This window comes from Cydia splendana, chromosome 5 (assembly GCF_910591565.1).
Source record: "Cydia splendana chromosome 5, ilCydSple1.2, whole genome shotgun sequence".
Taxonomy (NCBI): Eukaryota; Metazoa; Arthropoda; class Insecta; order Lepidoptera; family Tortricidae; genus Cydia; species Cydia splendana.
The window spans coordinates 5,664,008-5,679,493 of record NC_085964.1 but is presented as its reverse complement, the minus strand read 5'-3'; the positions used below and the strand labels follow the sequence as shown (position 1 = coordinate 5,679,493).

At 38.8% G+C, this 15,486-nt stretch overlaps 2 protein-coding genes across 2 annotated transcripts in view; one reads left to right on the top strand and one right to left on the bottom strand.

Annotated features, from left to right (window-relative positions):
• The window catches only part of LOC134790502 (uncharacterized), a 278,176-nt gene that overhangs the window by 91,833 nt on the left and 170,857 nt on the right, over positions 1-15,486 (top strand). The gene's annotated exons all lie outside the window — the stretch shown is intronic.
• LOC134790501 (aspartate aminotransferase, mitochondrial) lies at positions 173-15,025 on the bottom strand. The gene is made up of 9 exons (XM_063761318.1): positions 14,836-15,025; positions 13,456-13,612; positions 12,959-13,102; positions 12,330-12,533; positions 10,694-10,789; positions 5,309-5,459; positions 3,514-3,688; positions 2,480-2,630; positions 173-1,236 (listed from the first exon to the last, which is right to left on the bottom strand). Exons 1-9 carry the CDS (start codon positions 14,919-14,921, stop codon positions 1,114-1,116), a joined length of 1,287 nt encoding a protein of 428 aa, XP_063617388.1. The 5' UTR covers positions 14,922-15,025; the 3' UTR covers positions 173-1,113.

The following is a 15,486-nucleotide window of genomic DNA, read 5'->3' as shown; positions in this document are numbered from 1 at the left end:
TTCATATCCGTCTACCTAAAAATGGGCACTCCATAGTCCATATTTAAATCTAAAGTAAGCAAAAAATACGTACTTTTATAACAAGTTTCTAGGTATTCAAAGTATACAATCCCATTGATTCTATTTCTATCTTATTTTAAATATAAATATCTGGAAATCAAAATAAAACAGATATAATTTTAGTTTTTTATATTTTTAAACAACATACAAATTAAAATAATAGAGTAACATTCAAGTTATACTCGAGTGTCCTAGAAATCTCAAAAATTAATCCAAAATATATGAATAAATACTGTGTTCTCTCGGTACTGTATACAGTTCAGTAGTATAATAGCAAAGGTTGCCGAAAATATTTAGTGCCATTTTATGTATTTGTAAAAAAAAGTATTATATATATATCATAATGACATCTCTGAGATATAGTGCAATAATGATTTAAATAAATTCAGGGCCGTAGCCAGAGTTGAATTTAAGATATAATGACCTCCTTCCCCCTACAGCTACGGCCCTAAATAGATTATACATTTGCAACGTTTCGTGAAATTCAACTACAGCATCGGTTCTCAAACTGGGGACCTTTTCCTCGATACCGGTTGATAACAACTATTACAAACTACCACAACCACGAATTTCAAAGTAATCATTATCGCGTTTCACATTTCACTGTTCACTTATTATGTACATAATATCGCACTACCTATTCGGACCTCATTACAGCACTTACACATATATAAGTTACATTAATAAAATTTGATTTCAGTCAAGTAAGTGCACGTTGGATGATATGCCACTTTATTGTCTAAAAAACAAACAAAGGAACTAAAGTTTAAGTTCCTTAAGCGTTAGAGGTTCTGACATCTTGTCTAAATCGGAAACTTTAGCAGAGTCTGAGGGGACTTAATTTGCCAGCCAAAAAGCTCCCTTAGGCATATAACATTAGAAGTGAAATTTGATTGTCATTCCGGGCCCGATATGGCGTCCCCGGGACTCAAAAGGACTTGACACTGATATTACAAGCGGCTTCTATGCTGCGCCCTACCTCTATTCGCTCCTGAGTTAGTGTAACCTATATTTGTGAGCACTGTAAGTAAAGGCAGGTGGTCGGTGATATGTTTAGGAGGTAACTTTGTGGATGGCCTCGGCGACGTAGTGCACGTTCTTGTTGGAGAGGCCGGCGACGGAGATGCGCCCGTCCTTGGTGAGGTAGATGTGGTGGTCGCTCGTCAGCTTCTCCACCTAGAGGACGAAAGGTAGCGGTTAGGATTTTAGGCCAATTTGTCTGCCAAACTACTGAGGGACTAAATAAGCTTATACTCATAGTGGTGAAGCCCTAAGACGGACGCCACTGCGAGAATTGAAGTTTTGTTTTTGGTGCAAACTCAGTTTCTCTTGATGTTTCTCTCATGTTTTTCTGTACGAATATTTTAATATTAGGTAATTACTAATTAGGATGTCATACCTGCTCGATTAGCAAGACGAAAATCAAATCAACTCAAGATTCGTATAAGAAAAGCGAATAATGCAACCATACGCCGAGCGAGCATCCTGTGCATTAAAGGCAACGGGTTATTGAAAGTGGGCTATTTCTACCTGTTACCGCTGGTATCAGCTGAATAACAACTCTAACGATTGTTACTTCTGGAAATAACCCTCGAGCACCGAGCGTTAGACTGAGCAACAGATGTTTCTGAGGATAGCAAGCCGTAGCGCGAGCTTATAGTGACTCTCAGCAGCGTCATTCCATCCGGCCCCTTGGTATTTTTTTCTTTCGTATATGACATCTATAGTCTGTCAAGCAAAGTATGTCAGTAGCAACGGCGTCCTAGCCGAGTCGGTAATGACCCTGCCTACGAAGCAGGAGGTCCCGGGTTCGAATCCTGGTATGGGCATTTATTTGTGTGTTCATCACAAATATTTGTTGTAAAAAAATAAATAAATAAATAAATAAATCATTTATTCAGATGATATAAACCCTATTATACAGATTTTTTTCTTCTGCCAAACTGCAGGGCTGTATTTATATGTGTCTATATTATATACATCGTCGTCTAGTACCCACAACACAAGCCTTATTGAGCGTACTGTGGGACTAGGTGTAAAATTGTCCTATAATATATATTTAATGTACAGCAAAGTGAAGTAGGGCAACACTCAAATAGCAGTATTGCGCTAAGAAAAGCAGCAATGTACAATAACCAAAACATGTAGTAATTATCATAATCATGCACAATCTTATTTAATACATTGGTATTTAATGGTGACAGCAAAAATTTCTCTTGAGTTGACAAAGATTCAGAATGTAAACAAACATGATGGCTGTCATTCACGATCCACATTCCACAGATAAAACATAGATCAAATGACACGCGATTTTGAAATTATTCGAAAACAGTGTTGCTAACCCGCGATTTTTCAAATTTGCCGCCTTTTGCTACTGACAAGATTTGTTTGACTAAGTATAATTTCAATTTATAAATACCTGTTCGGGCTTGAGGCCGGTGAAGCAGAACATGCCGATCTGGTCGGTGACGTGTTGCCAGGGCAGCTTGGAGCCGGCGCCTTCAACGCCCTTGCGGAGCTCCTTGCGCATCGTGATGATGCGGTCGGCCATCAGCTTTACGTCCTTCAACCTGGAATTACGGAAGAAAACTGCTTAGAAACGTGTATGGCCAAGATTCGTAGGCCGACGTGCGAATCGCATCCAGTGTGATAAGCGCCTATAGGCTTAGAATAATAAAGCCTCTAATGTAGTACTAACTAATATACGTGGTCAGACTGATGACACATTGCAGTTTCAAAGTAAGAGCAAAAGTGAAGATCGCTTTTGGCTGGCTAGGTTTCTAAGCTTAAATATTCTTAGGTTTATTCACCCATGATATAAAAATGCTCAGCTGTACATACTTATCCTATCTCAAAAAATAGACTGGAAATTATACGACTGTATAATAACACATCGGATTCTAGGGGGCAAATTGTATGACGGATAGGGATCCCGTCATACAATTTGCCCCCTAGAATCCGATGTATGAATTAATAACCCTCGAGTCCCACGAACGCGATATCAGGTCGGCAAAGAGAACGAAAATTCAATTCCAAATTTAAAAGTTAATGCCAATTTTGAGCCGACAAATGGGGTTAGCCGGTTGAATTGAAGTATTTAGCAGATGTCAATTCCTAGAATTGTATCAAATTTTTGTTTTTTTAATGCCCTGGATGCCTGCTTTTTAAGCCAAATCTCAGAAAAACGGGCAAGCTATGATGGCGCCATTTATGCAAACCTTTGACAGTGCCAACCTCATTCAGGACTTAAGAAGATAAATGTGACTATCTCAGGCAAAAGGTATGGTACTGACCACAGATCCTTGAGTTTCTGGTCGTTATTAAGGATTGTCTGCACGATGCGGGCGCCGTACAGCGGCGGGTTGGAGTACATGACGCGGATCATGATCTTGAGCTGGGACATGATGATCTTGGCGGTGTTCTCGTCGCCACAACAAATGATAAGGTACTGACCAGAGATCCTTGAGTTTCTGGTCGTTAAGGATTGTCTGCACGATGCGGGCGCCGTACAGCGGTGGGTTGGAGTACATGACGCGGATCATGATCTTGAGCTGGGACATTATGATTTTGGCGGTGTTCTCGTCGCCACAACAAATGGTCAAGGCGCCGGCTCGCTCGCCGTATAAGCCTGAAATTAGAAATACATAGTTTCTATATTTTATTTATAAACATTTATTTTATTATTTACTGCCAACTGTAATTTTCATTTTCTGGAGTATTTTAGGGTGGTATTCCACCTGTCCAATGTGTATTTTGTCTCACAGTCTGCAAGAGAGTGAGACGCAATGATATTGGTGGATAGATGGAATACCACACCCTTAACTATGCTCTGGAAAATTAATTTTGTCAAATCCAGAAAATGGCGCGAAAATCAATTTTTTTATTTGTGAACATTGAACAACCCTTTGCGCTTAGCGTTTTCAAATTTGCCGCCTTTTTCCACCGCGGAACAGGCTTACCAGAGCATCTGACTACATTTTTCTTCTTATTCAACTATTTAAATTATCAATGCAATGGCTTAAATTATTAAATCATATTATGACATTTAAACATTTTATCTATGCATGCAAGAATAGGTCAGGATCGCATCTTCAATCGCTTGTCAAGACAGACTTATTTAATCTATGCCACTTCATTTTATCAGAAGATGGTATTTTCCATTAGAAGCTATTATTACCTAAATTATCACTGATCGATCGAATTATCAATGGGTCGAAAATATGGTGATTTTTCCATAGAATAACGATGTACGATAACCTTAATTAAGACTCCATAAAACAACTGATAAAAGTGATAAACAACCATGGGTTATGTAAGTTTGCTATAACTTTATAGCTATTGCATAAGTAGTAATATATGTAATACATTGCTAGGCAGATATCTTACGATACCTATCAAACATCAGTATAACTTATAATGGGCAAGCTACTTCAAGTATGTAATACTCATTGTATATGTATAAATGTTGAGGGCTGCAAAATAAAAGACAGATCACGAAAGATGGAGATGGTAGGATTAGGCGCATTGACTGTGTAGAGAGAGACCCTCTAACGTCCAAGGTAGCGTGCGTGAAATAGGCGGCAGCAGCGCCTTATATGCATAATATCCATGAAAGCTTATGTCCAGTATAAGTTTTCGTTTTACTCGTAGGCCATTAGGTGGCACCCCCTCAATACACTTCCATCGTGAAAGTAGCTAGATGGCGCTAGTAGTAAGGGGTTGTACACAAATCATGCGAGGTGTTTTCGGCTACTTTTTGAGGGCTCCTTACAGCCCCCCCTCCCCCAACGTGATCTGTCGTGATTTTTTCGTGACCCCCCACCTCCTATCGAACCTCGCGTGATTTGTGCACAAGGCCTAATGTGGACTCACCCATGTTCTTAGCGAAGCTCTGAGCCATCATGACCTGGGGCCGATTGCATAACAAACTACAACTAATATTACAAGCGGAACTCCTTATTTAATAAGTGAAATTAGAAAAGGAGTTCCGCTTGTAATATTAGTTGTAGTTTGTTATGCAATCGGCCCCTGGTGTCCGTCCTGCACGATCTGACGGACTGCGAAAGCGTCGTTGTTCACGTCGTTCCTCGGTTTATTCACTAGATGGCGCTAGCAACTCACCCATGTTCTTAGCGAAGCTCTGTGCCAGTATGACCTGGTGGCCGTCCTGCACGAACTGGCGCACGGCGAAGGCATCGTTGTTCACGTCGTTCCTCGGTTTATTCACTAGATGGCGTTAGTAACTCACCCATGTTCTTAGCGAAGCTCTGTGCCAGCATGACCTGGTGTCCGTCCTGCACGAACTGACGCACGGCGAAGGCGTCGTTGTTCACGTCGCCCGTCGCGAAGCCCTGGTACGCCATGTCGAAGAACGGGAACAGGTGCTTCTTCTTGATCAGCTGGATATTTACAATAAATTATAAGAAACGAGGGAATATAAAAAATTGATCTAATAGGTAGGGAGGAGGCTGGGGAATAGAGGGAATAGATAGATGAGGATAGAAGAATCTCATAAGAATAAGGTTCAATTAGATAATTGCGTTTTCGTTAAACATAAAAGATGAAGATCATTTATTCTTCATTTTGGCGCGTTACAATATAGGTACCCACTTATGAATTGTCAAAAAAAAACTATAACAACCCTACACCTCTGCCTCAAGAAGAAATAAGCACTAAACTCAAGGGACTTTCTTTTTCAAAACAGTTTACATCTTATAATGAATTCATGGCATACACCAGCGGTCGGCAACCTTTTAGCAGCCAAGGGCCAAATAGTAGTTACCGAAGTTGACGCGGGCCGCACTTTGTTAATATTTATGACTTTATCAGACATTGTCGTTTGTAAATATTACATACAAAGTAGCCAGGGAGGCTCGCGGGCCGCAAGTGAGAGGTTCGCAGGCCGCTTGTTGCCGACCGCTGGCATACACCATACAGTATGTAATGTACAGTCAAGTGTAGAAGTATGGGTGCACAAATCATACTCAAAAATATGTCTCATAGCTCTTATGTCAGCGAATTAAGAACTATGGGACCTATTTTTGAGTAAGTTATATGCACCCATATTTTGACACTTGACTGTACTATTAATAAAGAAATTAGATAAGTTATACTGGACGTTATCATTGTCAAACATCCCGATCTATGGTTGACCGAAGCGAAGCGAAGGTCTACGTTTTGACTCGGGCATTTTGCTTTCGTATGTCCGGATGTTCTCCTCTACAGGTCGCAATTCTTAACCGATTCTCGTGAAATTTTGTGACCGAATTTTATGACTGAATAAAATTTTTTTGTCAATCCGGTTTTTGGAAATTTTTAAAAATGGCGGAGTCGTGATACCTGGCGCCTAAACAAATAGTCGTATCGATATCATAAGAGTTTTTTCTTTTTGAGACATGTTTACAGAGTTAATAGCAAAAAATGCAGAAAAAAAATATCGCTGGTTTAGGCGGTATTTAGATATTTAGTTTTGTATTTCCGGATGTTCTCCTCTACAGGTCGTAATTCTTAACCGATTCTCATGAAATTTTGTGACCAGATTCTATGACTAAATATTTTTTTTTTGTCAATCCGGTTTTTGGAAATTTTTAAAAATGGCGGAGTCGTGATACCTGGCGCCTAAACAAATAGTCGTATCGATATCATAAGAGTTTTTTCTTTTTGATATATGTTTATAGATTAAATGGCCAAAAATTCAGAAAATTTGTATCACTGGTTTCGGCGGTATTTAGATATTTAGTTTTTACTTGAGAATGAGTAGCTAAATTTCGTCAGCTTTAGTAAGAACTATCATGGCGCATTTTGCAAACGTTCGCTTTTTTGTTTTCATAGGGAGGTCCCTGGTTCCATCCCCAGTAATTGTATGCTGCTACATAACTTTTTGTATTTTTTTATACTTAAATTTCGTATCAATTGTTGTTTTTTTTTTTATTTTTTTTTTGAAAAAATGAAAAAAATCGTATTTTTTATTTATCAAGCGCGGGCTAAGCGCATTCGTTTATTTTTTGCAACAGATGATGGCTTTTTGCGCTTTAAAGAAAATTTGATTCTTGAATATACGGCGCCATACCTTTGGCCTATGCTCGTCTAGATGGCGACACCATTTTATATTTAACAATTTTTACTCATATCAGTAAAAGAACATGGGTCAAAATCATATGGCGTTCTAAAAATAAAAAAAATCATTTATCCATACATATATACATTTATTGATTTTTTTTTTCATTTTCATTTTAATCCTGTATCGAAAGATGGCAGTAAATTTACTGTGACTACAAAATTTAGTATGACAATAACCCTCTAATACATATAGGGACCGTGCGCGTTGGAGGGTCTGCCATCTTGTGGCCTGAATCGGAAACATGTACATTGCCAAAACAAGTTCTACCATCTACCGTTCTTGTAGGTACGTTTCCTTATGCATAGTAGGTTCTGTCATCTTGTGGGCTACATCGGAAGCATAAACGTCACATTTACGCCTCACGCCAAAAATCTGACGGCTCCTATGCTACCCCCTATAGTTCACGCACGCCCACTATAGGGACCGTGCGCGTTGGAGGGCCTGCCATCTTGTGGCCTGAATCGGAAACATATGTGCACATGTACATTGCCAAAGCAAGTGCTACTATCTACCGTTCTCGTAAGTACGTTTCCTTGTACATAGTAGGTTCTGCCATCTCGTGGGCTACATCGGAATCATAAACTACACATCTACGCTTCGCGCCAAAGATCTGACGGCTCCTGTGCTGCCCCCTATAGTTCATGCACGTCCCCTATACACTTTATTCTCTTTAGATTAGATATTTAAATTCTTACTCGAGAATAAGTAACCAAATTTCGTCAGCTCATCTAAATGCTATCATAGCGCAGTTGGAAAGACGCTTACAAGCAAGGATATGGGAATAGGTACCCGGTTCGATCCCCAATAAATGCAATTTTTTTAATTTATTTTTTGCACTAAAACATCGTATTGCTGATTGATCAAGCGAGCGCGAAGCGCGAGGTAAGCGTATTCGTTTGAGTTTTTGTTTGAACATTTTTTAGCGGTTTTAGTTCAAGGGCATGGCTGTTCCAGGAGTCAATTTCCACTTACGTTTATAGCATGGGCGGTCGCCATCCATAAATCGCAGGGGTTAACATTGCCTAGGGCTAGAACTAGCTGTAGGTTGCTCGTACGTTGCGCTTTCCCGGGCTCAAAGTCTAACTAACAATAATGTTAGTTAGACAATAATGTTAGTTAGACTTTGAGCCTTTTAATTTGGATCACCTCGCTAAAATGGCCCATAATTTCCGCAAATCATTTTTTCTTCGAGGCAATTACTCCGTTCTCATTTTTTCCCAGTGGAATTTCTTCGCTTTATTTAATTTTTCGTGTACATTTTTTCATAAACTAAATTTTCCTTTTCTCAATTTATTCCCTTTTTCTTTTTAATCCCAGTAGTAGTTAAAATAACCAGTAGGTTTTTTTTTCACTAACTAATTATTCTCTATCTCCATATTTTCTCTTTTTTTAAATGCTAGTGTTAAAAATAACCAGGTTTTTTTCAAATAGGTAGGTTAGGGTTATTTTTTTTGATGACCCTATAAACGAAACTGCTCCCAGAGATAGGTAGGTTAGGGTTATTTTTTTTTTGATGACCCTAAAAACGAAACTGCTCCCAGAGATAGGTAGGTTAGGGTTATTTTTTTTTTTGATGACCCTAAAAACGAATCTGCTCCCAGAGATAGATATGGTTAGAGTTATTGGCTGACAGCGTTTGGTTTTTTACTTGTAGTTTTTTAGATTATGTTTTAATTTTAGTTTTTTTGATATTTGTTGTATGTGAAATACCTACAAGTAACAAATATAATTACTACACTATTAACATACAGTAACAAGAAAATGTTATCCTAGATATTTAAAAGAACGAAAACTATAAGGAAAAGATTAATTTAAAAATATTAAAAATAGGCGATTGCGGAAGAAAACCATTGGGAAAATATGGGAACGGAGTAATTGCTACCGAGAATGAATGATTTCGGGAAATTATGGACAACGCAAAATATAAGAACGGAGTAATTGCCTCGAAGAAAAAATGATTTTCGGAAATTATGGGCCACGCTCGCGCACGAAGCTTCTTAGTTGCAGTTTACAGGTTAATTCAAAGGTAATGTTGGTTTCCTAACATAGGTAGAGTTAGACCAAGAAAAGTCTGCAGAGATTTTGACACTGGCACAAATAACATTGGCACTGCGTGTGCTGTCAAAATCTCTGCAGACTTTTCTTGGTCTAACTCTATCCACTTTTCTATACAATTAGTATGGCGACATGTATACTTAAGGGGCATCGACCGTACACTGACATCGGGATGATATTTTTATCATGTTATTTAGTAAATTAGTAGTCATCGTGCGTCTCGCTTGCGCCAATACATGTACGGACAAGAACGAGTGAAATGCACGATAACTAAATGACATCAGTTAGATGTCTTATTTCTGATATCAGTGTAAGTTTGAATTGGCCTGTTAGCCAAAAATTGTTTCGTATGTCCATATGTTCTACTCTACAGGTCGCATATCTAAACCAATTCCCGAATTTTGTAAGCAATTGATAGTTAAGTTTTTATGGTCAAATTAGATTCTCTAAATTCTTCAAAACAACGGAACCATACATTTATTCAGTTTTAAACTCTGCTCGCGAGGTCTACAGCTCACAGAGCCACTAGTATAATCGTTAATATTAATTTCTTGAAATAAGTAAATATATTTTGAATTTTTGAATATAGAAATACTTTTTAAACTCGCGTCTCTCGATGTTTTTTGTATCTTGATTACTCAGAAGTCAGAACAGTCAGAACTAGATACGGATAAGTAACAATCGCTACGTATTTTATGTATCTGTATTCTCTTCTTATACATAATTATAGTTAGTGGAATATTATACATATAAGAAGAGAATGGGTGCTTTGAACAATAAACAAGATATAGGCCCTTGAACTCCTTATCAACTCAGTGTCAGCTGTATGTACGATGTGTTTAAAAGTGTGATTGTATGATCAATACAAATAAAGAAATTGAACCATTTTTATAAGTGTCGTTTTCATATATCAACGAGAAAACGGCTTTACAAGCAACATTTGAAAAAACACATATGTGTTGAGGTATATTTGTATGCTCCAAAAAGCGTTGTTAATACTTTTGGGCTGTTTACTGAACTGACGTAATTGTTGAACGATCTTAGTCAATACGTTGTAAATAGTTGACATCTGTTGCCATAAAGGGGCCCACTGATTAACAGTCCGCCGGACGGTATCGGCCTGTCAGTCAGAACAAAATTTTGACAGTTCCGAACAACTGACAGGCCGATACCGTCCGGCGGACTGTTAATCAGTGGGCCCCTTAATACACTTGTTTTCGAGATTTGTTATCGACTTGCACTAGGAGTCTTTAACCCTTTGACCGATAAAGATTAAAAATGACGCGCGTGGTACATCCCAATACGAGTATCAACCTCCTTCCTTTATATATTCCAACAGAGTTCACAATGACGCGCCGCGCATCATCGGCGTGGCGTTCAAAGGTTTAATGTGTCAAAGCATGATTACACAGCCCTTCAATAGCAATCCAAGAAGTCAGTAGTATGTAGAACACTCACCTGAGAAAGCTCTTTCCATTGCTCTTTGTTGGGGTCGACGCCGGTGGGGTTGTGGGCGCACGCGTGGAGCAGGATGACCGAGCCGTCGGGGATTTTCTGAAAGCCACAAAAAAACTTAATTCTTGCGGCAAAAACACAGCGGCACGTTTGAAAAACACGACTACATTTTATTTGAATATATCCGAAACCGCGTACTCAATACGCGTATTCAATTCATTATTGCTTTGAGGATAGGCAAAAATAGGTACACTTCACTATCTTATTATCAAATAGGTGCTATTTATAAACATGTTTACAGCGGTTTTGAAGACGAAGAACAAAGAGTACGTGCATTTGGAATGGATTTCAGCAGTTTTACTTGCTTCATCAAAAACAGATTTCACAAGTAAACAGTTTCGAAAAGACAATTATTGAAAGACAGCCTTCTTATTTCTTTAAAATAGTTGATATATTTTGTAGATGAGAAAATTATAAACTTGTACCCAATGGTCAGCATAAAGAGACAGTGCTGAGTGCTAATGTTCTGTCTATGAGCAACTGCACCTTTTAACATGTGAGCACTTCGAATGCAATTAGATCGCTGCGGTTGACATACTTCTGTAACTCACGTAGTTATGGAGCGAGGTCACTCCCGTGCAATCAATCTTCTAATGAAATTCTATTGGGCATACAAATGTTTTGCAAATAGACAAAACGTTATAAAGTGATTACTACTACTACTACTACTAAAACACTTGGAACGTTGATCGCCAAATATTGCGAGAGTCCGGCGTTTTTGAAAAGGTAGTAAACCTTTTTTGGTTAGTAGTCATTTGAATTTGACCGTTATTAAAAGAAAATCTCGGAAGCTCGACTTTTAATAAACGGAATTTGATGACGCTCCCGTTATCAGTGATATAAGTGGATATGGCAATATTAAAGTATTATGCAAGACCCACCGTCGATTCTATTATCATATTTATCATTATCACGCCATGGCCTTGAATGGGTGCCGTGGTCTTTATCAAAACCGGACTGAATCGGTTTCACGGAGCCTACAAGCAGTTGCTAGGTACATGATAAAATAGCAAGATGTTTTTATGTTTTGATTTGGTGTCTACAAGTAGCTTTGATGCAATATCGCAGGAAGAATATATTTTTAGTTCTTGTGTATTTTTAAACGTGAAATAGTTTCGTCCAAGGTCAAGGCTATCTGGCTATCTTTATTGGGTTTTGAATTTTTTACCAGCTAGAATGGCATTATTACCTCCTTGGAGCAGCGAAACATAAAAACCGAGAAGAATTCGGTCAGTCAAACTCAGTATGGGGTGATTCGTTGGTAGTTCTTTCAGTCTGGAAATATTCCTGCCTGTGGTATTCTAGTGCAAAACCCATTCTAGATGGTATAGATCTGAGAAATTTATCTGACCTCTTGAACGGCAGAGCCAGATGTATTGGTGCGTTTCGGCCACGAAACGCACACTCTGTGCGTGCACGCTCGACGCTGACGTCAAACGTTTGTATGGCGGTTAGCGTAAGCGTCCAGTGTCGACGCTCGGAGCTTGCGTTCCGCGGCCCACGTTTAAGAGCCTATTAAATTTCTTACTTTCATTTTTTTTGTCATCCTTAAACATGTTTTTAAATAACATCTACTCACGTTGATATCTTCAAGGGCCCCCTGGAAGTCCAACCCGCAGGTCTTAGGGTCGTAGTAGCGGTACTTCTTGTGGTTGATCTTGAGGGTGTTGCAGATCTGGGGGTGGTTGCCCCACGTGGGGTTCGGCATCCACACTTCCTTGTCGCCGTAGTGTTTGATGAGGAACTCGAAGCCGAGCCGTAGGGCGCCGGTTCCGGACAGGGTCTGTTTATAAATAAACATATTGGAGTTAGCTTTGAAGTTTGTAGTTTTGTGCATTAATCCGTTTTCCTTTAAGATTACGATATGGCTGTGTTACTAAAGACAAGATTTGAACTGCGGCGTCATATCTTACAGTGCACTGAATATGTCCAACAGCTCGCCATCTGGGGTATAGGATTGTGAGGCAAATAGTACAAGTGTAGTAAAAGTGTAGGTACTACATTGAAGTACATCAGCGATCTCCTGTTGACCCGATTGGGGCTGACCGTAGGATCAGCCCTGTTTCCTTTTCGCGGGCCAGATTGGCAGGCTCAGGGCTCAGATCTGTTTGGAGACACTTAATGTAGATGAACTAGATTTGATAGGAGACCAAGGACTTTTTGGCCAACATAGGGCTGTTGCGCTTGCTGTTGAACTAGGTGACCTACCTGTACGGTGGCATTGGATTTGTCAGCCAAGACGGGGCTGTTGTCACCGAAGGCTAGCTTAGCCACGGCGTCCGTGTAGCTCGCCTCGCCGCCGATTGGCGCGTATTCGTGGTTCAGGCCTTTGCCGTAGAGCACTTCCTCGGCCTGTTGACAAAATGAGATTGGTTTTACTTAATACATGTAAAAATTGAGATTGGTGAATGTGGTTTAAGGATTAAGTACCTTAACAATTTTTTTGTACACAGCTGAGTAAGACAATATTAACTTTTGATATGAACAGCACAAATAGCACAATGCCAAAAATTATTCTTTATAAGAAGACAAGTGGTTGCAATTCCAGATGTATCACATTAGCATTACAGGGACAAATGCCGAAGGGACAAAGCTTAGATTCAATGTGGTAGTGTCATTGCGGCTATAGCCTTTTGTAGGTGCATCTCGATGTTGAAACATGAGTAAACAAATAGAAAGAAAGGCTACACTTCATATCAACTTACTTTCTTAACGGAGGGCAGCACAAAGGGCTGTCCGTTGTCATCGCGGTACGCCCCGACACCGAGATTCACCTTCCTGCTGTCAGTGTCTCGCTTGTAGGCCTCCGTGATGCCCAGGATCACGTCCGGCGGACCCATCTGCACTTGGCTCCACCAGTGGCTGTAGAACTTAAAACATTAGTAAACTTATTAGGTGGAGATGGACTGATGCGGTCTAACAAGCAAACAGGACCACACCACCACATGTTTTTAATGTTTTACTCTTATATATATAATTCAGCCTACATGTACACACACACACACACATACATCCCACTGCTGGGCACAGGCCTCCTCTCATACTCGAGAGGGCTTGGCCTAAAGTCTGCATGCTATGTACTCTTATATGGGTAAAATTATTGTGAGTCATTCCTTCTTCATTGTTTCTTATTAAAGATGCAAATTTAAATATCAATCCAGGTTATCCTGACATATGTCTAGAGATAAATTAATGCTTAAATTTGTGTCATAAAATTAAGTGTGTTCAATTTCAATAAAATGGTGATTTGTGTTACTCTTGCTGAGGAATGACCCATTTGAAACCCTACAGATGACTCAATAAACTCAATTAAAGACCTCCAAAGCTACCCCCTGGGATAGGATAATCACACAATAAGAAGAAGAATAGCACTGTTTTTATTTTTTGTTTGCAATACTGTAGGTGTACTTACACTGTAATTATACATATATTATATTACTCTTTGAATTATAACCTTTAACCTTATAGTTCATTCTTTCCTCTTTTTATTTTAGTCATATTTTTAGTGTATTTTAACTAGATATTATATACATATTTTTAAAACTTAAAAATTACACTTTTCATCAGTCATTCTCCATAGGTATTTATTATACCCACCATTAAATTTTGCACACTGTAAATACACTCAATATTAAAATCTTAAACAACTATTTGTATAGATTGATTAAAGAAAAAAAAATTGAATCAGAGAACTACAAGGCATGTTATTAAAATAAATACAATTAAGTTTAATAGTCTAATTTAAGTGCTGTAGTGACTGCAGCATTACAGGTGTTATATTATCTTAAAGGTCCCAACTGCATTGCGGTCTTTTTCAATGCAGAATTGCAGATGTAGTCCAGCTAGTCCCTAAATGATGGGTACGACTGAAAACCGAAAATAGAGTAGGGATACGTTCTTATTAGTACCTAGTTTTCTAGTAAGAAAACAGTTTAAATAGAAAAATAACCTAACACAAGGTCATATTGTATATCTACAATATATACTACTTGTCTTGTCCTAGCTCAGTAGACATGCAGATCTTTAACTATAACTATTGGTGTATTACGTAAATAACCGGGTGGTGCCGGCGAGGTACACTTTACCTGGCTCTCGCTGCAGCCGCGCCGATGGCTTCAACATTGTTGGTTTTAAGCACTTGAACCGATAAATTCTTTAGCGCGTGAGCCATTTTTACGGCGTTTGTATGGCACGTGGAGCGACACAGCAATAACTGGCGTTAGCGCTACAAGCCGGGTTCCAGCGCTGCGCTTATCACGGCAAGGCAAGATTAGATTACGGACATACGGACGGACCCAAAAAATTGCGAAATATCATATGTTTGATAGGGTAACCTTCCCAAAATACTGATAATCGCAAGTGAAGCAATACCAAGCAATCGCAACTTGATTAATTAGTATATTGTTCCTTTGATAATAGTGGTTCATTACTATATTTAAACTATCTTGTGCACTACTTTTTAAACCTATCAATACATTAAAGCTTCATATCAAATAAAGGCAGATATTTGCCAAAATTTCTTGAATCTTCATGAAAACGGAATTTTATGGCAACATTCTTAATAAAACGTCAGTTTCAGCAAATGCGTCACCGATACGTCACAGCGTCAATGTCATCGAGAGGTCAATTTTCAATGTTCCGTAGTAAAAAAATATTTTGTATGACCGATTACTGATATTTATTGTTTTAGCAAGGTAACAATTAAAATTTACTTGAATACAAAAGGGATGGCATTT

Excerpts from the sequence above, each read along its gene's own strand:
- LOC134790501 (XM_063761318.1), bottom strand. The coding sequence starts at position 14,921 with ATGGCTCACGCGCTAAAGAATTTATCGGTTCAAGTGCTTAAAACCAAC. Across the intron at positions 13,613-14,835 it reads GCGGCTGCAGCGAGAGCCAG|CCACTGGTGGAGCCAAGTGC; the intron begins GTAAAGTGTACC and ends TAAGTTCTACAG. Across the intron at positions 1,237-2,479 it reads CCGGCCTCAAGCCCGAACAG|GTGGAGAAGCTGACGAGCGA; the intron begins GTATTTATAAAT and ends TTCGTCCTCTAG.